The sequence below is a fragment of the Antechinus flavipes genome, chromosome 4 (genome assembly GCF_016432865.1).
Source record: "Antechinus flavipes isolate AdamAnt ecotype Samford, QLD, Australia chromosome 4, AdamAnt_v2, whole genome shotgun sequence".
NCBI classification, from domain to species: Eukaryota; Metazoa; Chordata; class Mammalia; order Dasyuromorphia; family Dasyuridae; genus Antechinus; species Antechinus flavipes.
The window spans coordinates 482,431,273-482,456,483 of NC_067401.1; the positions used below are offsets into that span (position 1 = coordinate 482,431,273).

Consider the following 25,211-nt stretch of genomic DNA (forward strand, 5'->3'; position numbering starts at 1 on the left):
AATTGGAACAATCTATTTAACAAAGACCTAAAGTACATAGGATGGAAAGAGCAGGAGTTATGTTTGTGTCAGATTTCAACAGGTTTCATGAAGACTTCCCAGTCAAGAGCAGCTGTTCACTAAATCATACAGAGCAAACCATCATGCTGGGGCGACACAAAAGAAAAAGGCTAAACAGGTCCAATATTTCATTGTGTGAGGTACAATGAGGTTCGTCCATATGCAGCAGCACAGAAAATCAAAGAGCTCCTACCACCTGGTTTCTTGCCAAGGTTCTGAGCCATGGCTGCACTGTATAGACGGACAGGATTCTGATTCAACCATACCTTTGTCCTTCCTTTAGCAGCTGAAAATCAGGAGGTCTGTGATAAAGACAGAGAAAGAAGAGTATTTAGAAGGTGATGCAGAAGAGCATATGTATCAATCCATCATTAGCATTCATTTATAACTTTATACAAGACAGTAAAGCAGGAGCCTTCACCTCATGAGAGATGGGATGACATCGCCAGTGAATCAAGAGAAAAGAACTAGAGAGCCAGGTGAATTTCTTATTTAAAAAAGAAAACAAGACGAAGGCCTGTCATTAAGGCCTTGGCACTTTCCACACGGTTAAAGAGACTTCATAATGTAAATATAACTGGAAAGGATCTAATCTACTAGTTTTAATTATGCTATTCAGAAGTAAGTTTTAATTTGCACTTATATACATTTAGAGGCCCAGTGAAAGCCTCGATTACATTTTGGACATGGGGTTTTGGGTTTTATTCTCTCACCCTGTCTTCTCATTGTATCTCTGTACCTATATTGGGCTCTTAGATATCCAATTTTTCCACAATGAAAACATCGACAAGTTTCTCTAGAATAGTTTGGGTATAATAAGCATTTGTGCCCACTCTTGGCCTAATAAAAACTTCCAGCATAATTAGAAAACACCGTAACAAATCCAAATAAAAATGTGAAAATATAAGTATTAGAAATATACAAAAATAAACACATTTATATTTATAAATAAAAACAAGTAAGAGTTAGGATACGTAGCTTTGATAGTACTGAAGACATATGAACTCATTTAATTTATCCAAGAGCCAGTTAAGCTAAAAATAATGCAACACAACTTTCAGTTAAAATGAAAATCTAACTTTCCATTAAATGTCAAAATCAAATATCATATGGCCTAAAAACATTCATAATAAAAGAAAAAAATTTAAAAACAATCTCTATTTCCTATATTTTCCAAGGGAAATGAAACTTTCTTTTAGAATTATTTTTTTCACTCCTGAATTACTAGTGTTTAAAATGATCAGACAGTTGCCACTCATGAGATTAGATCAGATTAAAGAACCAGGTAATACAATTGGTCATTCAAGAGTGTTAAAAGAATGCCAATAAATCATCCCAAGAGGAGTATCTCCGTTTCCATTTATCTCTAATGAGCATGAGCTTTTCTGGTTCTAAAGGATCCAATTGGGCCACAAGAGTAGAACATTTATTGAGAACTTAAAAGAGTAGTTAGAAGTGATCTTTCCAAAGGGTACATGGGTAATAGCGGCCGTTGAGACTTGAAACCACATTCTCTGACTCAAAATACATTTCCATCCTCATTTTCTTTCTCTCTTTTACACATACACATACACACACCCTCCTCTTAGATACTCAATAAATGCTTGTTAATTTGGATGATCCACTTTGTTGCCAAATCCGCTCAATTCTAGAGCTGAATCTCCTGCGTTTGTTCATAACTCACATGGTCACCAACGTTTATTCTGGCCCTTTTCATCTCCAACTTCAATTTATTACAATTTATCTATCTATCTATCTATCTATTTATTTATTTATTTATTTATTCATTCATTCATTCATCCATTTATCTATTTATTTATTATAATAGCATCCTAATAACTTTCTAGTCTTCAGTCTCTTCCTATGTAGAAAATGCCAAGTTGATATTTCTCAAGTACAGATCAATTCTTTGCTCAAGACATGTTAGTCGTTCCAGTCATCTCTAGAGTATAATACGAGTTCTAGTGCTAAGGGCTCTAAATGCCACAATCTAGTTCTAGCCTATATTTTAAGGTTTATTTTACCTTACTTCTCTTCACATGTTATAGGATCCAGAAAAAATGGCTCCCTTTCCTAGCCATACCAGACCTAAAGCTATATCATAAAGTGGTAGTCATTAAAACCATTTTGAACTGGCTAAGAAATAGAATAGAAGATCAGTGGAATACACAGTAGTCAATGACGATAGTAATCTATTATTGGATGAACACAAAGATTACCGCTTCTGGGATAAGAACTCACTAACAAAAACTGCTGGGAAAATGGAAAATAATATGACAGAAACTAGGCAAAGACCAACATACAACATCCTATACCAAGATAAGGTTAAAATGGGTTCATGATTTAGACATAAAGGGTGATAATTATAAACAAATTAAGAGAGCAAGGAATAGTTTACCTATCAGAGCTTTGGAGATGGGAGGAATTTATGACCAAATAAGAAACAGAGAACTTTATTAAATGCAAAATAATTGATTACTTAAATTAAAAAGGTCTCTGCACAAATAAAACCAATGCAGCCAATATTAGAAGGGAAGCAGAAAGCTAGGAAACAATTTTTACATCCCATGTTTCTGATAAAGGCCTCATTTTTGATCAAAAGATACGAACTGTGCCTAGAGGGCTGCAAATTCATATCCTTTGACATTAATAACATCACTACTAGGCATGAATACCAAAAGAGATTTGGAAAAAACAGGAAAAAAAAAAAAAACCTATATGTACCAATCACAGCAGCTCTTTTCAGGATAAAAAAAATGAAAAATTAAGAGGATGTCCATAAATTGGGGAATGGCTCAATAAACTGTGGCATGTGTTTGTGATGGAATATTATTGTTCTCTGGGAAATGATGAGTAGGATACTCTCAGGGAAAAAGATTACCTAGAAAGTCATCCAAGTGAAATATACTGTATACAAAGTAATAGCAATGTTTTGGGATGACTAGCTGTAAATGAATTTGCTATTCTCAGTAGCACAATCATCCACAACTCCTCTGAAGTACTTATAAAAAATTCTGTACACACCCAGAGAAAGATCTGATTGTGTCTGAAGATAGATTGAAACATTTTCTCTCTCTCTCTTTTTAACTTAATTTTTCTTGAAGGTTTTTATTTTCATTAGGGTGGGAGATCTATGTTTTCTTTCACTACTTGACTTTTATAGAAATGTTTTGCATAAGTTCACTTGCAGTTTCTTAATTGTGAGTGGGGATAAGGGAGATAATCTAGAACTCAAAAATCTTAAAAACAAATGTAACCAAAAAATTGTTTTGAATGTAACTAGGGAAAATTAATCAATCAATTAATTAACTAATTAATTAAAGGCCTCATTTTAAAAATATATAGAGAACTGAGTCAAATTTATAAGAATACAAATCATTCTCCAATTAACAAGTAATCAAAGGATAGAAAGACAATTTTCAGATGAAGAAAGCCATCTATAGTTATATAAAAATGCTCTAAATCACTATTGATTAGAGAAATGAAAATTACAACGATTCTAAGGTACCACTTCACTCCTATCAGATTGGCAAAGACAATGATAAATATTGGAGGGAATGTGGGAAACTGGAACACGAATGCATTGTTGAACTGATCCAGATATTCTGGAAAGCAATTTGGAACTGTGTCCAAAGAGCTATAAAACTATGCATACCCTTTGTTCCAGCACTCTTACTATTGGAGCTGTATCCCAAAGATTATAAACGAGGGAAGAAAAACCCAAATGTGCAAAAATGTTTGTAGCAGCTCTTTTTGTGGTGGCAAGGAATTGGAAATTGGGTGGATGCCCATTAATTGGGAAATAGCTGAATAAGCTATGGTATATGAATGTCATGGAATATTATTGGTTTATAAGAAAGGATGAACAGGATGATTTCAGAAAAGCCTGGAAAGACTTACATGAATACAATAAGAGAACACTGTACTATAGTAACAGTAAGATTATGTGATAATCAACATGATAGCTCTTCTCAGCAGTATAGTTATCCAATACAGTTCCAATAGACCTGAGATAGAAAATGCTATCCACACCTAGATGGAGAATTATTGAAACTGAATGTGGATCAAAGCATATTATTTCACCTTTTTTTTTTTTTTTTTTTGGGGGGGGTCTTTTCTCTCATAGTTTTTCCCTTTTGTCCTGATTTTTCTTTTACAACATGACTAATATGGAAATGTGTTTAAAAACCTCTACATGTATAACCTATATCAAATTGCTTGCTATCTTAAGAAGTAGGGAGGTAAGAGAAAAAAAATTTGGAACTCAGTTTACAAAAAGAATGTTGAAAATTATCTATGTAATTGGAAAAATAAAATACTACTGCAAATTTTTTTAATGGCCCTTTTTGCTGCTCCATACACAACATTTCATTTCCTACTTGTGCCTTTGCCTAAGCTATCACCTAGATCTGGAATGCACACTCTCTCTTACGTTTTCTTCACAGAATTCCTAAAATACTTTAAGGCTCAGTTTAATAAAACAAATCTATTCTGATTCCCTTATTGGTAGTCCTTATAACCCCCTTCAAAAATTACTTGTGTAGGTAAGTGTGAGTATACAGATATACAATATGTATATATGTGTTGTATCCATCCATCCATCCATGTGTGTGAATATTAAACTAACCACATACAGTATTTGCTTAATGAATATTTACAAAGCATTTATTTTGCACCAAGTACCATAATAGTTTCTGGGAACACAAAAACAAAATACAAATTTATTCTTGTGCTTAAGGGCTTATTGGTACCCCAATTACTGAGAAGTATAGGAAAGGAAAGAACTCTCTCCTTTCCTCTTCAAATCCTATTCAAATGGCACTTCTATAAAACCTTCCCTGATAGCTCCAGAATAAAATGAGCTAGCTCTCCTCTAAATTATTTTCTGGGAAAAAACAAACAAAAAAACACAACACAATATGAACTCTTTTATAACATCATTTCTAGTCAAACTCTTTTTAAATATTTTATTGCTTTTTAGTTCTATGTTTAACTTCCCTATTAAACTATAAACTCTTTAAAGACAGACATCAAGTCTATTATACTCTGATGTATATTAGGTAACCACTAAGTATTGGCTGATTCTACTTATATTTTAAGGGGTTCTTAATCTGAGAATTCATTAACTTATTTTTTTTAATATTTTGATAACTGCTTTTCATTATAATTGATTTCTTTTGTAAGCTGATACATTTTATTTTTGTGTATTTTAAAAATATGATCTTGAGAAAGGATCCATACACTTCACCAGACACCACATCAATCAAAGGAATCTCTGACACTAAATAATCAGGAATTCCTGTTCTAAGCTATCTGCAATGTGAAACTCAAAATACTGGGCTAGAAGATCTCTACAGCTCTATAATTTTAAGATTTAACAAGTAGTTTGAGGAAGGCATTGAAGTAGGGTATATCTGTTGGGGGGTAGGGAAGATAAAGTAGCTAGAAGCAACATAAGCATTTAAATGTAAAAAGGAACAAACACTAACACCAAAAGGGTCTGTGGGATGAGAAAACTCCCTAACCTGCTTTTGAAATGACTCAAAAATCGGAGTCCCAAAGTGGATTGCAGAAGAGCAAAACCAGATTAATTCAAAATTAGGATGAGAAAAGGAAGTATATTATTGAACTATCAGGAAAGGCTGAATAAAAAGCATGTAAGTCCAACTAAGAATAGCTGGTGTATTCTAAAAATGCTTATTTTGCCAATAAAATGAGAGTATGGAGTTAATGGAGGGAGAAGCCAACAATCAGAAAAGTAATCTTACTGTAAAATTTAAAAACTCAATTACAACTATGAAATGATTATCTGATTTTACTATGGTGAACTGACAAGAGCAAGGGGCTGATAGCAGTACTCTTAAGATTTTAAAGAAGTCCTTGTAAATATGGGAGTTTTTAAGGAACCATAATAAAGATGGAAGAATAGAGAAAACCAAAAGGAAAATTGTGAAATTAAGAATTTGTGCTATTTCTTCTCGTCTCATCTTTGTACCTTAATCCTGTCATAAGAATGAATCTCTAAGACTCAACGTTCTTATTTCCCCTTCCTCAAGTATTAGAATGGCCTATTATGTTCTTCTCCACAGCCCATACCAACAAAAGGCAACTGACTTTTAGGGACCGATGAGACTAAATTTGCTAAGTAGAACCTTATTTACTTGGATTGTCAAATGTTTTGAGTAGAGAGCCTATTCAAATTTCTTTGCTTTCCCTGTAAGCAGGATTTGGTCCTTAACCCACCAAGGCTTCATTCTAACAAGCTTGGAAGAAAAAGCATTTGGACTGGGTCCTAAAGGATAAGTAAATTTTAAAAAGGCAATATATTACAAAGCAAAGAATAGGTAGAGTGGTCCAGTTTGTTGGCACTCTGGCAAACAGGCCAGAAAGGTAGGATGAGGCTACAATTTCAATGTCAGTAAAATATAAACATTACTCAGTACATACTGAGAGGTCACTAAAGAATTCTGAGCATGGAACTGGCAATAAGAGTTATGTTTTAGGAAAGTAAATCTGGTTGTTGTACATGGGGGGACTGACCTGGGGAAAGCTGTCAGTTCTAGCATTTGTTAAGAACCTTCTAAGAGCCAGGCTTTGCTAAATGCTAAGAAAAAAGAGATTACCAAAAGAATACTGTCCAAAGGAAGGTATGAATCCCTAAAACACTTCTGAGCAAGAATCCACAGGCTACTACAACCAGCTGGCAAGCAAGGAAGAGGCAGTAATCAAAAAGCATTGTAGCTGGGAGAAAAGTGGCCCTACTGATTTTTTTAAACGGTAGATCAGAGAAAGGACCTTTTTTTCAGAGGTACAGAGAAGAGAAAATATGATTACTCTGTTGAGAGATTTGTCAGCAAAAATGGGCAGTACCTCAAGCAGAGTGTGGGGGAAGAGTATGGACATAACCACATTGTGTCCCTTTGGGGTTATCTGGGCCCCATTCTTCCCCTTCTATCATTTCCTTGGCTATTTTTTGTAACTATCTCCAAAGATTTATTAGGATAAAGTTCCTCCACAACCCTACCCGAGCATGCCTGTAGAGAAGGTAAAGAGGGAAACATTGAGATACAAAAAAGGGAGGAAGGAGCCTTGAGAAGTCTGGTAAGGGATGAGAAATATTGCCTCTTCTGAGAAAAGAGGGACGGATGAGGAAAGATTCACAGAAATCGTGACATGAAGAGGCGGAGGTTTGGGGACGAGTTGTTTGGTCAAGCTTCAGAGCAGTCTGTAAGGAGGCCAAAGGATGAACCAGAAGGTCAGAGCTGAGCTAAGGCCAGGAATGGGAGGAAATGCTCTCTATGTAAATCATGTCAAGAAAGCCAATCATCGGGGCTAAAACATAATTACTTTAAAATAATTTGGGGAAGCCAATCTCCCAATAACCCCTAAGAGTTCTTGATTCATTCTTTTCTGCTGTATGACTATTTTTTTTCTTTTTTTCTGTTTCCAAGTCAAGGTGCTTTTGAAAACTTTCAACCGTAGATCTGCTGAACTAAGAGCATTGTCCAAGCCAAGGTGGGGAAGCAGGGAGCAGAGTGCCCAGGGGACAGTTAGTGATTAAGTGGCTACCTCAGGTCTCTCAGTGAAGGAGATGAGACAAATCAGAGAGCTGAGTAAAAACTAAAAATTAGGAAAACTGGAGGAGGAAGAGCTTGGCTAGGGATCCCTTTTCCACTGGGAGTTTTCCTTTAGAAGAGCCAAGGGGCCTAAAATCTCAACAAGGATAATAAGCAGAAGGTGGAAAGGGAGTTGTAGCCACAAAGGAGAAGCTCAGATTTAGAGATCCTGGAGATAGATTCTGCTGAGTGTTAGCAAAAGTCCAGGGTGTGGCCACGCAGACGGGTAGCATGTAACCAGATCATTAATACAATGAAGAAAATTTCTATGAGCGATCCTTAGATTTTCATGAGGACAGCAATCTAAGATATGCTGAAGAAACAGAGTAAAAGGAAATTAAATTTCTACCCTAAAAGAATCTTTCTTCCATGTCACAAATCTTTTTTTTTTTTTTTCCAAAAAGAATAAGGGTATGATACCTTGTTTAAGTAGATCATAGGATGTAGTACTAGTCTAGAACTAGGAGAGTACTATCCTCCATCAACTCCCTCATATCGTAATGGGGTAAAAGAAGGCCCAGGGACATGAACCGTTCTGCCCAAGATCACCCAGAGAGTAAACCTCAGAGATGGAACACTCTCAGCTCCTCTGACTGTCAAACTTCCTCTCTGTCCACTGATCTAAGTCTGCTTTCCTCTATTTATTCCTAACAAGTTCATCATGATTTCTCCAGGAGGTTCCAAAAGTCTCAATGCAGTTTTAAGTTATTAAACACACCCTTTATTCTCTCCCTTTCCCACCTGCTTCCCCCCTCTGTTTCTAAGGAGCAAACGCTCACCACCTTCTATCCCTGCCAATTTCTCAGACCACAGCCAATGGGTATTCAGTATGGTTGAGGTCTTTCATGGTGTTAGTAACATCTAGACACATTAACAGGTTTTTCCGACAAAGAGTCCAAGTACTTCTAAAGTGATGGCTTTAAATTTCCATTTAAAACCCTTGTATTTGCTTTGCTAAGAGTTTTTATATTTTAGAATGAAGTTGACATCAATTAATATAGCCATCTATGGTCTTCATACACACACACAAAGATATTCTTTCTATTCAAGGAAAATTCTGTTCCACATTTGTTAAAAGACTTGTCTTTCTACTGCTTGTCACATGTTCACAGTCTGGGTCATGTAGAGATTCTTATATTTCCTTCTACCCAGTTTAAGTTACCATGGAGATAGTTCTAAGTTCATTTACAAATAACAAAAATACCACAAAAAGAAGCTTTATAATCTGGTTCATCTGAGATATTAGTATTCTTATCATCAATCACACAATATTGATAATGATTTTGAAATTACCACTTAAAATTAAAGCAACCTCCTATTCCATGAAAACTCTATAACAGAAAAACTTCCGTTTATGCTCCCTACCCACCAGTGGGGATTTTTCAAAGATGAGTGGGTACATATACTAAATCCTCTTTTTGAAAATGTTTCTCTACATTGAGAAACAAACGGAGGGCTCATTCAGGAAGAGGTTATAAAAGCCATCTTATAGAGGTTTCTAGCTTCCGCACCTCTGAGATGACACTGTTTATTGCCAAGAGGCAGTAAGTGAAAATCCCCTGGGCTGAGCCACATGATGCACTGTGTAATCCAGGCAGCGGTTCCCATTCCTACCACTTTGGTTCAGATTTAGACCACAGATTTAGAACTGGAAGGAACCCTAGAGGCTGTCTGGTCTAATCCTCCATTTATAGATGAACAAAGTGAGGTCCCAGAGAAGTTCAATGCCTTGTTCAAAGTCTCATTGGTGGTCAGTGAAGCAGATTTTGAATCCAGATCTCCCAACTCCAAATTTAGTGTTTTTTTCTACTGTGGCTTCTCACTCATGATCCAATTTCCAACAGCTTTCCTTCCTAAATTTAGCTCGTGATTTTACAGATGATAATGCAACATAGCTGGCAGGTTTTCTGAAGTACAGGTTCATTTTTATAGAAGTTTCCTTCCACCAAAGAGAGGTGCTCCCTTAGACATTGGGCATTGACTCCTTGTTAGTCATTTTGTTTACTGTAAAGAATGAGAGATACCTTTCTGACCTGAAAGCCCCTGATGCTTTCACTCGTAGACTTTCACTGAATTCTGAAATGGTCTTCCCTAACAGGTGAAAAAAGAGTTTATCCTATTTGTTTTAGAGAATTCTACTTTAATTGTTTCTGGTAAATAAAATTTTCTTCTCTAGAAAAGGCAAAAAAAGGGAATTGCTCATGGTCATCCAACTAGTAAGTATTAAGTATCTAAAGCCACATTGAATTTGGGTCCTCCTAACTTCAGGATCAGTGCTCTGTTCACTGCACCATCTAGCTGCCCCTATGTGATTTTTTAAAAACTAAATTTAAGTTAAAGCGTCATCTTTAACTTTTTATTTTACATAGTTAAAAAAAATTAACACTATGGTAAGCATCAATCAATAACCCAAACTTAGAAACAATGTTGATTAGGAACATGAAAGGCCTGGTACAAATAGGAAGACAGAGAATATGTCCATACTAATCTGATTTAAAAAAAAAAAATTCTCTAAAATTCTGAAAGCTGTTACTTAAAAGAAGCAAGTCAGTTTTTTACCCCAGTGGTATCAAACTCAAATAGAAAGGGATTGGAAAACCACAAATTTGTATTATCTACATTATACTGTATTTTTATTTGTTTTGTTAAAGATTTCTCAATTACTTTTTAATCAGGTCCAGCCATTCTTAGGAAACCTGCAGACTGAAAATTTGATACCTTCTGGTTTACTCTGTACAACATATCATACCACAATGATTTTGCCCTTTAAAATTTCATTCAATTCTACACTTAGATTTAATGTGCAACATTTAACAGGCTGCCAATGTTTTCAAGAAATTGCGAAATGAATTTGGAAATAAGATCTAAAAACAAATGTAGAGAACCAGTGCCCTCTTATGGGCTTCTGAGATATTACCGACATGAATAATTACAGAGCCAGGCCAGGGATGAGATGAACAGCTGGGAACATCTAGAACAGAGGTGTCAAACACCACACAGATAACAGACCAAGTGGGCTGAAAGGTCACACTCAAAGGCTCTGCCTGAGAAACACCAAGTCTGGCCTGAAGAACGTGGGTCTCCTCCTCCCCAGGGAAGGCTCCCCCACGCTGCCCTTGTTCCTGAATTTTTCCACCTCAGACTCCTTCTTCTCCCTTTCCTCCTGACCAAAATCAATCCCAAATCAAAAACCTCCCTAACAGTGATCTTCCTTTTTCTGGACTCAAAGTACTCACTGCCAGCACCCAGTACTTGGGAAATTACAACACAAGTTGGCACTTAGCAATTGTACAAATCTGCCCTGTGGGCAGCTTGAGAGCAGGTCCTCATACTTTGTTATGTAATTCAACACAACAAACACTTAAGTACCTACTGGTTACAGTGAACTGTGGGAGACTGTGGAAAGAACCTGGGTATTTCTACAAGCATAATGAAGTGATGGAGGAAATTGTCCTCCATACCTTTGCTCTTGAGATTTCCCCAATTCAAACATCACTCTCCCACCTTTCCTTCTCATTTTCCCAAAACCTTCAGAGGGAGATCAGGTCACTGGTATAGTGCTGTAAAAAGATCCTTGGATTTGAAAACAGAAAATCTGGATTCAAATGCCCTTTAAATTTTTACTAGTTGTATGACCTTGGAAAATGAACCAACAAGTATTCATTACGTCTTTACTATGTTCCAGGTACTGTGGCAGGTTCAAAGGGTAATATTTTTGAAGCAAAGTAATTATTTGGTGGGAAAGCCCCTATCACCTGGAAGGATCAGGAAAAGTGAAAATGCAGCACTTGAGCTGACCATTTTTTTTTTTTAAATACATTGCTTTAATCTGGAACTATGCCCAAAAAGTTATCAAACTGTGCACACCCTTTGATCCAGCAGTGTTACTACTGGGCTTATACCCAAAGAGATACTAAAGAAGGGAAAGGGACCTGTATGTGCCAAAATGTTTGTGGCAACCCTGTTTGTAGTGGCTAGAAGCTGGAAAATGAATGGGTACCCATCAATTGGAGAATGGTTGAGTAAACTGTGGTATATGAACGTTATGGAATATTATTGTTCTGTAAGGAATGACCAGCAGGATGAATACAGAGAGGCCTGGAGAGACTGACATGAACTGATGCTAAGAGAAGTGAGCAGAACCAGGAGATCATTATACACTTCAACAATGATACTGTTTGAGGATGTATTCTGATGGAAGTGGATTTCTTCAATAAAGAGAAGATCTAACTCAGTTTCAATTGATCAGTGATGGACAGAAGTAGCTACACCCAAAGAAAGAACACTGGGAAATGAATATAAACTGTTTGCATTTTTGTTTTTCTTCCTGGGTTATTTCTACCTTCTGAATCCAATTCTCCCTGTGCAACAAGAGAACTGTTCGGTTCTACACACATATATTCTATCTAGGATATACTGTAACCTATTTAACATGTATAGGACTGCTTGCCATCTGGGGGAGGGGGTGGAGGGAGAGAGGGGGAAAATTGGAACACAAGTGAGTGCAAGGGATAATGCTGTAAAAAATTACCCTGGCATGGGTTCTGTCAATAAAAAGTTATTTAAAATAGATAAATAAATAAATACATTGCTTTATGACTCATGTGGGGAGAGAAAAATCAGAGCAAAAGGGAAAAACCACAGGAGAGAAAAAGACAGGAAAAAGAAGTGAACATAGCATATGTTGATCCACTCTCCAAAGTTCTTTTTCTGGGTGCAGATGGCATTTTCTGTCCAAAGTCTACTGAGATTTCCTTGGATCACTGAACCACTGAGAAGAACCAAGTCTTTCATAGTTAATCATCGCACATTCTTGTTAGAATCCTTACAAGGTGTTAAGTTACTAGAATTGGTAGAAACAATGCTTATGTTTACACTTTTGAGAGTTCACACATTAGCTTACACATTAATTCACACGTTTGGGAGATTTCAGGATTCAGTATGAGATTCACAAATTTAAATACACTATGACCAAGTAGGATTTATACCAGGAATGCAGGGCTGGTTCAATATTAGGAAAACTATTAGCATAATTGACTATATCAATAACCAAACAAACAAAAACCACATGATCATCTCAATAGATGCAGAAAAAGCATTTGATAAAATCCAACATCCATTCCTAATAAAAACACTTGAGAGCATAGGAATAAATGGACTTTTCCTTAAAATAGTCAGGAGCATATATTTAAAACCATCAGTAAGCATCATATGCAATGGGGAAAAACTGGAACCTTTCCCAGTAAGATCTGGAGTGAAGCAAGGTTGCCCACTATCACCATTATTATTTAATATCGTATTAGAAACACTAGCCTCGGCAATAAGAGTCGAGAAAGATATAAAAGGAATTAGAGTAGGCAATGAGGAAACCAAACTATCACTCTTTGCAGATGATATGATGGTATACCTAGAGAACCCCAGAGATTCTACCAAAAAGCTATTGGAAATAATTCATAATTTTAGCAAAGTAGCTGGCTACAAAATAAATCCCCATAAATCCTCAGCATTTTTATACATCACCAACAAAACCCAACAGCAAGAGATACAAAGAGAAATTCCATTCAGAATAACTGTTGATACCATAAAATATTTGGGAATCTATCTACCAAAGGAAAGTCAGGAATTATATGAGCAAAATTATAAAAAAGTCTCCACACAAATAAAGTCAGACTTAAATAATTGGAAAAATATTAAGTGCTCTTGGATCGGCTGAGCGAACATAATAAAGATGACAATACTCCCTAAACTAATCTATTTATTTAGTGCTATACCAATCAGACTTCCAAGAAAATATTTTATTGATCTAGAAAAAATAACAACAAAATTCATATGGAACAATAAAAAGTCGAGAATCTCAAGGGAATTAATGAAAAAAAAATCAAATGAAGGTGGCCTAGCTGTACCTGATCTAAAATTATATTATAAAGCAGCAGTCACCAAAACCATTTGGTATTGGCTAAGAAATAGATTAGTGGATCAGTGGAAAAGGCTAGGCTCACAAGACAGAATAGTCAATTATAGCAATCTAGTGTTTGACAAACCCAAAGCCCCTAACTTCTGGGAAAAGAATTCATTATTTGATAAAAACTGCTGGGATAATTGGAAATTAGTATGGCAGAAATTAGGCATGGACCCACACTTAACACCATATACCAAGATAAGATCAAAATGGGTCTATGACCTAGGCATAAAGAACGAGATTATAAATAAATTAGAGGAACATAGAATAGTTTATCTCTCAGACTTGTGGAGGAGAAAGAAATTTGTGACCAAAGATGAACTAGAGACCATTACTGATCACAGAATAGAAAATTTCGATTACATCAAATTAAAAAGCCTTTGTACAAATAAAACTAATGCAAACAAGATTAGAAGGGAAGCAACAAACTGGGAAAACATTTTCACAGTTAAAGGTTCTGATAAAGGCCTCATTTCCAAAATATATAGAGAACTGACTCAAATTTATAAGAAATCAAGCCATTCTCCAATTGATAAATGGTCAAAGGATATGAACAGACAATTTTCAGAGGATGAGATTGAAACTATTACCACTCATATGAAAGAGTGTTCCAAATCATTATTGATCAGAGAAATGCAAATTAAGACAACTCTGAGATACCACTACACACCTGTCAGATTGGCTAAGATGACAGGAAAAAATAATGATGAATGTTGGAGGGGATGCGGGAAAACTGGGACACTAATGCATTGTTGGTGGAGTTGTGAACGAATCTAACCATTCTGGAGAGCAATCTGGAATTATGCCCAAAAAATTATCAAATTGTGCATACCCTTTGATCCAGCAGTGTTTCTATTGGGCTTATATCCCAAAGAAATACTAAAGAAGGGAAAGGGACCTGTATGTGCCAAAATGTTTGTAGCAGCCCTGTTTGTAGTGGCTAGAAACTGGAAAATGAATGGATGCCCATCAATTGGAGAATGGCTGGGTAAATTGTGGTATATGAATGTTATGGAATATTATTGTTCTGTAAGAAATGACCAGCAGGATGAATACAGAGAGGACTGGCGAGACTTACATGAACTGATGCTAAGTGAAATGAGCAGAACCAGGAGATCATTATACACTTCGACAACGATATTGTATGAGGACATATTTTGATGGAAGTGGATTTCTTTGACAAAGAGACCTGAGTTTCAATTGATAAATGACGGACAAAAGCAGCTACACCCAAAGAAAGAACACTGGGAAACGAATGTAAACTATCTGCATTTTTGTTTTTCTTCCTGGATTATTTATACCTTCTGAATCCAATTCTCCCTACGCAACAAGAGAACTGTTCGGTTCTGCAAACATATATTGTATCTAGGATATACTGCAACATATCCAACATATAAAGGACTGCTTGCCATCTAGGGGAGGGGGTGGAGGGAGGGAGGGGAAAAAAAAATCGGAACAGAAACGAGTGTCAATATAATGTAATTATTAAATAAAAAATTTAAAAAAAAAAAAAAGAGATTCACAAATTTACACCTCCCACAATCCCCCTCTCTCAGAGGAGGAGTCAACCTGTGGGTTCACATCTTTAAGAGATCATATATAAGGAGCTCAAGAGTTGAGTAGATTGAGAAGCCAGGAGTCAGAGTTGAGCTAGAGGCAGAAGCTGGAAGAGCTAGAAGACAAGCTGCAAGGGCTCTTGGAACCAAGGAAGAAGATAGGTCTCTAAGAAAACTAACCGGGCTATTTTGGAAGAGACAATAAAGGACTGTACTTTAACTCCTGGCTACATCTGAGGTGATTATTACTTGGAACTGAAACTAAGGCTGCCTTGAGAACCTCCCCAAGAAATCTGCTCCCAGAGAACGATTATATTTTAGAAAAGAAGAGAACACTACACATTCCTACTGCTATTGTGTACAATGTATTCCTGGTTCTGCTTGTTTTCCTCAGCATCAGTTCGTGTAAAACTTTCTAGACCTTTCTAAAGTCAGCTTGTTAATCATTTCTTTTAGAATAATAATATTCCATTACCTTCATGTACCACAACTTGTTCAGCAATTCCCCAACTGATGGGTATCCATTCATTTTCCAATTCTTTGCTACTACAAAAAGGGTTGCTATAAACATTTTTGCATCTGTGGGTCCTTTTTTCTCTTTTATGATTTCCTTAGGATACAGACCCAATAATGGCACTGCTGGGTCAAAGGTATGCACAGTTTTATATCTCTTTGGGCATCGTTTCAGATTGTTGAGCTGACCTCTGAAGATCAGGCAGACGGAGACTGATGAGGAGAAAATGCAGCCGCGAAGTTAGAGAGGAGGGAATGACCCGTGAGAGCCAGGCTTTGGAAAGATCATTGTCCACTGTGAGCCAGTGAACAGAATAGGACCGAGAAGCCAATTAAGGTTTTTTGGCAGCACTCCTGATTCCATACCTGAATGAGGGGAGTGGCTGAGTGGGGAAAAGGGAACGGATGGAACAGAAGTGTTATGGGACTAAGGACAATACGATCTGGCGATGGCCTGGAGAAGCAGCAGGTAAAGCTGAAGCTGTGAACCTCAGTGACAAAAATGGTTGGTTCCCTCATGAGTAAAAGGGAAGATCAGGTAGGGCTGGGGAAAATATAATGAGTCTTATTTTGAGCATGTTGAATTTAAGATGTCTTTAGGACCTCCAATTAGAAGGTTCCAATTAGAAACATCCAGCAGGAAGCTGGTGACCCAAGCACTGAGGTCATGAGGGAGCCAAGGACTGGTAAAGATCTGGGCTTTATCTGCCCACAGGTGGTACCCATGCCCGTTGGCTCTCACTGCTAACTGGTCTGTACCCATGGAGCAGGCTGGCCATAACCCACAGCCTTCTGTGCTGGATCCTCTCCTGTTTCCCGCCTGCTCCTGCTCTCTAATTTGGGGATCTCATGGGTTCTGCTTCAATCCTGTCTCTGCTGAGGGTTCCCAAGCCCTGCTCATATGCCCCACACTGAGTAACACCAATCATTCTATCACTAGGAGACCATTATTTATTGTAGGATTAAACCGATGCTAAACAGATTTAACCAGTCTCCTTAATTCCACTTAGTACCTTGTTTCAAGTTCTGGCCCACCACAGCTAACATCCTGGCGGACCCTCCTGGAGCTATCTCCAACTCGGCAGGAACAAAGGAGAAGGCCCCTTCCTGCTCCGTCAGCCTGCCACTCCTGCCAACAGCCGCCCCTTACTGGGGGCACCCTCCCCCCTGGCACCCAGATGTGCAGAGCGAACAAGGGGCAGGACGGGACCTGGGGCCGGTCTGGCCCGGTTCCAATTTCACCAACTGGGTGAGCCTGAGCCAGAGCTCACATGAGCAAAGTGCAGGCCACAGTGTGACCTTGAAGTGGTCGCTAACTCTTGGTCATGACCATGCTCTGGCTCTCGTGGCCCCATCTGCCCCCACGCTCCTCAGCAGCCCAGTCTGACCTCTCACAGCTGCAAGCGGCTCGCCACTGTGCCGGCCGGCCCTAATTCTGTCCTTCCTCACTTCTGAGCGCATGTCCACGCTTGCTCATCAGCCCTTCCTCCAGACAGCTGCAAACCACCTCCCTAAATCACAGAAGACTACTCAGTGATCATCACATCGGCCGGGGCACCATGCCGGGCATCCCATTTTAGCCAGGACACTGGCAAGGGCCAAGGGAAGAGCAATGAGGATGACACATAAACCAGGAGGGTTTAACCTGAGAAGGCTGGGGGTGAGGGGGACGACAGAGGACACTAGATAGTTTCTTCAAGGCCAAGGACTTAAAGAGCTGCTGAATGGAGGAGGCAGGGACGGGGGCAGTAGATGGGACTGCAAGAGGCCTTGGCCCAGTTTGGGAGACATTCTTCCCTGGGGTCTCCGAGAACAGGTCAGGCCTCTACCCGGCCGTCAGGGAGGGGGAGCAACCACCTGGGCACTGAAACCTGATAAAGGTGGCGTCGCCTTATTGCCCTGCTCTGAAGGCCTGAGGGCTCCCTCGATCTCTAGGGGAAAACACACAGGTTTGGATCCAGCTTTAAGCCTTCCCCAGCAGCTTGCACCTCCTTCTCTCCAGCCTCTTGCAGCTCAGCCTATCTTCTGTCCTCACGTGGGTGCAGGTCGGCCATCTGTCTGGCCCCCTCCCTCTGTGAAGTGACTACCACCTCTGGGAAGGCTTCCCTCAATTCCCCCATAGTTAGGGTTCTATCCCCCTCCCCAAATTAGCTTCATTTACCTGGGCAATGACATAGTAAAGAATAAAGTAAGAATAAAGTAAAGAATAGTAAAGAATAAAAGAATCCTCGGGGGCAAGGACAATATTTTTCTTTTGTATTGTTCCCATTGTTCTGCCCATAGGGATAACTAATCTGTGCTCATATACTCAACATTTTTCTTCATTAAATTGCAAGTACTTAGGACAGCAACTTACTCAATTATAGGTCAGAAAGACAACATGAACATTTCTGACATTTGAGACAGGGCTGAAGAAAAATTAAATGGCTTTCCTCAAAATTCCATGTAACAAGAGAAGACAAATTTTATGATTTGAAGATGAGTCATCGATTCAGGATTCAACTTCAACAAGCAGGGCCAGGAAACAACTGGAATAATCAGGAGCAAGCCCTCAGAGTTTAAAGCCAAATCACAAGCTAAAGCAATGAATTAAAATTATAAATCTGCATAAATATCAGCAGTAACCAGCAATGCCCAAAAGCTAACATTTTATCTCCTGATCACAATATTTTTGATTAATTAGTCATTTATCTTTCTAATTGGTTGGTTAGAATAAAACTGGTTAATTAGGGATTGGTTTTAAATAATTAAAGGTTAAGTGGTTTTCCTGTGTTTCTTACATAAAAAAGCTTTCAAGTAAAATACTTGCCACCTCTCAACTACTCCCACTAAAGAAAATAAAAGAAATGCTTTAAAATTATGACTTAAATTACCTTTCTTCTTCTCGAACCCACAATGGACTTTTGGAAATCTGAGCTTCAAAGTATTTAGATGCGCGATAACAAAAATTGCTGCAGAAATACTGAAGATAAGGAAAGCATTAAAAAACACTTCTTGCATTTTAATTTTTTAAAGTTTGCTTAACTTTTCTTTCAATCAATCAATAAACATTAAGCATCAACTATGTATCAGGCACTGGACTAAGCTCTGGGGATACAAAAACAGTGCCTGCTCTCCACAATCTTACAATCTAATGAAGGAGACAGGTAAACAATCCACACCGGATGAAGAGGAAATCATTAACAGAAGCAAAGCACTAGAATAAAGAGGGGCTGGGGAAGGTTTCTTGTAGGAGGTAGATTGGGACTTAAAGGAAGTCAGGAAAAGCAGAAGACAAAAAGAAGGGAGAGTCTCCAGCCATAGGGGACAGCCCGAAAAAATGATCTTGAACTTGGGCAACAAGAGTTTTATTGCCTGGAGTTCAGTGTTGCTGGATGTGATGGGAGTATGTGATGGGAGTCAGGTATAAGGAGAGCGGAGGAAGATTGGGGAAAGGGCTAGTCAGAAAGGGCTAGTCAGGAAAGGCTTTGAATGCCAAACAAGGATTTTATATCCATCCTAGAAGCAACAGAAAGCCAATGGAGTATAGAGGTGACATGACTGAACCTGGAATTTAGGAAAATCCCTTTAAAAGCTGAATGGAAGACAGCCTGGAGTGAGGAGAGACTTGAAGCAGACACACTCCCAAGCAGGCTCCTGCAACAACCTAGGCATTTAAGTGAAGTTTAAATTTTGAGGAAGGGGTGCTGCCAATTTAAAACTTTTTAAAAAGCACTTCCTTGCTTTATTTATATATGTGAAATATTCATAAGTGAAAACAAAAGGAATGACATTTATAATGATTTTTTTCAAATAGGAAAACATTTTAAAGTGATTTGATATAAAATTTAAAAAATTATAATTTTTAAAACAATGGGACTTTTTGTTCTCTGCTTTCCCCTTTCTTAAGTACAAGTTAAAGTGTTCACACTCAAAATTCCAAATTTATATTCATATATGAAATGATCTTTAAAATCACTGCAAGTTCTTTAAGACTCTTAAAATTAGTCCTTAAAGCTTACCTTTCTTTCAGTTATATCATAAACTTTATTTGTTTTTGTAGAAATCCTATATTTCTGTTTTGGTACCTAAAAATAGAACAGAGTTTTACCAAGGAGACCAGAATGAGAAATTCAAAAAAGAAACATGTCTCTTTTATCACTAGCTGAATATCCCATCTGCACACAGCATTGACTAAGCCTATAGTACCCCTTAACTCACTTCAACTATCTTTGTTAGTTACAAAAATAAAGCCATAATGTAGTCAGCATATCTCTTAACCAAAAATGACTTACATTTCCTAGTTGGTTGTGACATAAAGGGTAACCACAGAGATGGATGATGAAGCGTTCTTCCACGATATCCTTGTAATGTGCAGATGTAATGTGCTTCCCCTGTAGAGAAAAAGGGAACATGGAGACTTTACCAGGATCGGACTAAGAATATACTCATGGACTTCCTTACAACTTGCAAAAATAGATAGAAAACAAACTTTTTTTTTTGCACAGAAGTCTGTAATTTCCCCAACCTCTCTCCCCATATGTCTGCCAAGTTCTCTTTAAGACAACATTAAACAGCTCATCACAAACTCCAAAACACTTACAGATTCCATAAGGAATTCCTCTGTAATGTCTTCTTCCAAAAGTTGTTCTACAATATGCAAGGCTTTTCTCTCATATTCAATTTTCTTTCTTATAGCTGCCTCCAGTTCAGCTTTCCTATAATGTTTTAAAAAATAAAGTGTTACCTTCATAATCATCATTATTACCCATTATTTTCTCATTAATTAGATCAGCAATAGATCTACCCCCATTTTGCCATAAAAAATACATCTTCCCACTAAAAAATATATATATAAACCTATGGGAACATTTAATTAGTGGCCTGTACAGGAAGACTGAGTTGCAGCACACACCAAAAGAGGAAACAGATAAGAGGCAGAGTTTTATGAGATCAGAGGACTGAGTCTCTTCTTGTCCTCCCCAATGTCCAGAATATGAAGGCTTTTCAGCTTAGAGGGAGCCAGACCTGAAAACACTAGAAAGAGAAGCTCTTTCTTGTCTGCAAAACAAATCCTTATTTGTGGGAAGTTGCAAAAATGTGAAGCAATTTGGGGAGAGGGAGGGAGAATTAGGCAGGGGAGCATCCTGGAGAGCCAGTATTTGGGCTGAGCATTAAAACTAAGGGCCGAAAGGAAGGAGGATGTATCCAGGGCTCTGAGGCAGGAGAGACCGAGGGGCCAGCAAGAATGGCGGGGTGGCTGAATTAGAGAGAACATAAAGACCTTTCTCTTGGGCTTACTTTCTCTTCTTCCCCAATGATGTCTAATGCGTATGTAATGGGAAGTTAATAAACAAAATTTAATTTAAAATTAGGTGGATACAACATGAAGTATTTACAGGACAATGAGACTAAGAGGATGAGAAAGTTTGGTTTGGAAGAGATTAGATGTGCATAATTAGAGGGGAAGAAATCAGAGGTATGATCTACATGTGGATTCAAAAAATCCAACTTCCCAAGGTGCAGTAGGTGACTAGATAGGGGTGTCTAAAAAATCTAAAGGATTTAGGGACCTAAAAATGGGAACTTTAGGATGGGGCCACAAGAGAATTAGCTGAAGAAATGGGGACAGTCAGCTTGGAGAAGAGAGGAACTTGGGGTAGGGGAGTGTCACTTGGCCTATTCCTACCCACTTAACCTATAGCCATACAGCTTTCCATCTCATCACCTGACTGAAATGTCTCTATTTCATGGTCTTTCTCAGTTCTGTGTCTAGAACCCCTTGCAGTATTTGACACAGCTGACTATCCCTAATACATGTACAGTGTCTCCTTCCTAAATCTACAGCACAATACTGAATCCCAGTTCTCCTGGGCAGTCCGGTGTCACAGTGGACACGGAATTAAACCTGGAGTCAGGAGGAGCTGAGTTCAAAATCCTGCCTCATACACTTATTGATGGTAGGATCTCAGGCAAGTCTCTGCCTATTACTTTTTTTTTTAATTTAATTTTTTGAAGCATTTTAAAAGCCATTTGCTTCTAGTTCTATGTTGCAATAAAAGCACTATGTTGAATATTTCTATACTGGAGTCTTTTCCTTCATTCTTTTAAAATTTTTAATATTTCTGAATACTGATTCACTGAAATGACACTAAAAACAATTTTTTTTATGTTTTTAAGATTTTTGAGAAACCACATGTGAAATAATACAAAACATTTCCATAAAAGTCAAGTTCTGAAAGAAAACATAAATCTCCCACTTTAATGGAAATAAAACTTCAAGAAAAATTAAGTTAAAAATAAAGAGAGAGAGAGAGAAAAATAGAGAATGCTTCGATCTATATTCAGATACAATCAGTTCCTTCTCTGGATATAGATATAATTTTTCATCATAAGTCCTTCAAAGTATTTGTGGATAATTATATTATTGAGAATAACAAATTCACTTACAGCTGGTCATCTCAGAACATTGGTAGTACTTTGTATATTGTATATATCACTTTGTTCATGAAGGACTTTCCAGGTTATTATTTTTTCCTGAGAGCATCCTGCTCATCATTTCCCAAAGAAAAATAATATTTCATCAGAGAAACTTGCTTTGAATTTTTTTTTACAATTACTATTGTTAACTGTGTTTTTTTTCTCCATTTATTTTCTCTCTCCTTTTACCCTGCGCCTGCCTCTCAAGTGTTTTGTTACTGATCATTCCCTTCCCCAATATGTCCTCTCTTTTATCACCCTCCTTCCCATCCCATATCTTATTCCTCCCTATTTTCTTGCAATAAGATAAATGTCTATACCTCTACTGAGTATATATTATTTTCTATTTGAGCCAATTCTAATGAAAATAAGGTTAGCTTACTCTCCTTCTTCCCTTCCATTGTAAAAGTCTTTTCTTGCCTCTTTTTTATGGCAGATAATTTGTTCCATTCCATTTCTCCCTTTCTCTTTCTACCAGTACATTCCTCTCTCACCCCTTAATTTTATCATTTTTAAAAAAAGATACTATCTCTTCATATTCAACTCATACCTGGGCCCTCTGTCTATACATATTCTTTCTAAATGCCATAATAATGAGAACATTATAATGAGTTCCAAGTATCATTCTCCCATGTAGGATTGTAAACAGATAAACTTATTAAGTCCCTTATGATATCACTTTCCTGGTGACCTCCTTATGCTTCTCCAGAGTCCTGTACTTGAAAATCAAATTTTCCTTTCAGCTCTGGTCTTTTCATCATAAACACTTGAAAATCTTGTTTCATTGAATGACTACCTTTTCCTCCAAAGGATTATACTCAGTTTTTTGGGTAGCAGATTCTTGGTTGCAATCCTAGCTCCACTGCTCTCTGGAATATCATATTTTAAGCCCTCCAGTCTTTTATTGTAGAAGCTGCTAAAATTTGTGTTCTAGCTGTGGCTCCACTATACTTGAATTATTTCTTCCTGGATGCTTGCAGTATTTTCTCCTTCACCTGGGAGTTTTGGAATTTGGCTATAAAATTCCTGGAGTTTTTATTTTGGGATCTCTTTTGGGAGGTAATCAGTGATTTCTTTCAATTTCTACTTTACCCTTTGGTTCCAGAATATCAGGACAGTATTCCTTGAGAATTCCTTGAAAGATGATGTCTTCCCTCTTTTTTCAATCATGACTTTCAAGTAGACCAATAATTTTTAAATTATCTTTCCTGGATCTATTTTCCAATGAGACATTCTACTTTTCTTTCTTTCTTTTTTTTTTTGGTTTTACTTTTATTATATTTTGATTTCTCATAAAGTCATTAGTTTTCATTAGCTCAATTCTATTTTTTAAGGAATTATTTTCTTCAGTGAGCTTTTGTACCTTTTCCCCCAATTAGCTAATTTTAATTTTTATGGCATTCTTCTCATTAGTTTTTTGTATTTCCTTTTGCAACTCTCAATTCTTTCCCTAATTTTTCTTCTATCTCTCTTACTTAATTTTCAAAGTCCCTTTTGAGTTCTTCCATAGTTTGATTCAATTCTTATTTTTCTTGGAGGCTTTGGATGTAGGACTTTGTTATCATCTTTTGAGTGTGTGTTTTGATCCTCCTTATCACCATAATAATTTTCAAAGGTCGGAATGTTGTCTGCTCATTTGCCTGGCCTATTATTCAGCTTTTCTTTTTTTCTCTTTTCAAGTAGAGTTCTGTTTCCAGGATGGAGGGTGCACTGCCCCAAGCTCTAGGGGTTTTGTACAGCTGTTTTCAGAAATCCTTTTAGGACTGACCACAAGCACCGTTTTCTGCCCTGGAGCTGTTAGGTGTGTCTCTGCCCCACTGTAGCAGTAAGATCTACTGTGTTGGCCCCTGGGACTGCACACCACACTCCTCTCTTGTTGCCACAGACCCTCTCTACTGACCTTCCAAGTCCTCCCTAGGATCCCTAGGCTAAGAGGTCCAGAAGCCTCCAGCACTGAGGCTGGACTCAGAGGTCCCGCCTCTCTGATGCTGGGGTCCCGCCCAGAGCTGGGCTGTGCCAGCCTGCCCCGGGATTGTGGGGCCAGGCTTTTACTCTGGTCCCACAGACCTTTTCTGCTGACCTTCCAGCTCCTCTTTGGTGTCTCTGGGCTGAGGTCTGGAAGCCACCAGGACTACTGCTGATTCGGAAGTGGGGTCTGGCCAGGATGGGGCTGTGTGGGGCTCCTTGCACTGGGACCGTATGCTGGATCCCCATCCTTATGTCATACACCTTTTCTGCTGAGTTTCTTAGTTGCCCTGGGCTGCAAAATGTTCTGCTCCATCTTTTTGAGTCTTTTTGGGAAGTTACAAATGGGAAGTCTAAAATTTGTTTCAAGTCATTAATTAAAGGAATTGGGGCAGTTTGGGAGAGAGAAAGTTCCTGCCTTTACTCTGCCTTCTTGGCTCCAAATCCCCCCAACCCCCTTAATTCCTCTAACTATAAAATGGAGTTAATAATAGCATCTACCTCAAGGGGGTTTTGTGAGGACCAATGAGCAAATATTTGCAAAGCACAGCCCAGTATCTGGCACATGGAAGGTGCTTCCTGGCTTCCGGTTGCCTTTCCCTCCTCCCTTCTTTCTTTTCCTCAGTCTCCTTTGCTGGTTCATCACTTATGTCTTTGCCACAGTGGTGGCTGTACTCCAAGACTTTGTCCTGGTGCTCACTTCCTTCCCTTCTTCTCTACACAATCTACCAGCAATCTACTCTAGGCAGATGGCTTGCAGGGCAGTACATCCGGCACCCTCCTGAGCCTTATTCTAATATTATCTCCAATAAGAGGTCCCATGGGCACCATAACCTGGACAAATCCCTAAATCACTACTCTTTAGCTTTTTAAAATTTCTAGTAAGGATCCCCAGGGTCTCGCAAAGAGTGAGCACTTAAGTTGTTCCAATAGATACTCAAGCAGGAGGCAGAGCTGGGTGATGGTTTTCAGAGACTGTCTTCATGTACAGAGAGAAAATAGCAACCTTGAAGCTTCTTTCAAACACCAACTTATTTCCTTTAAGAAACTCATCACAATCACAACACACTATTCAAATCTGAT

General features: G+C 38.0%; 1 protein-coding gene across 1 annotated transcript in view; it reads right to left on the reverse strand.

The window, feature by feature from the left end:
* Positions 1-25,211, reverse strand: part of RPAP2 (RNA polymerase II associated protein 2) — an 81,113-nt gene that overhangs the window by 51,746 nt on the left and 4,156 nt on the right. The window contains exons 3-7 of the mRNA XM_051999999.1: positions 20,287-20,401; positions 19,979-20,077; positions 19,706-19,771; positions 18,578-18,666; positions 327-362 (exon numbers count right to left, since the gene is read on the reverse strand). Coding sequence (XP_051855959.1) covers positions 327-362; positions 18,578-18,666; positions 19,706-19,771; positions 19,979-20,077; positions 20,287-20,401 — 405 coding nt within the window. The remainder of the gene's footprint in view (positions 1-326; positions 363-18,577; positions 18,667-19,705; positions 19,772-19,978; positions 20,078-20,286; positions 20,402-25,211) is intronic.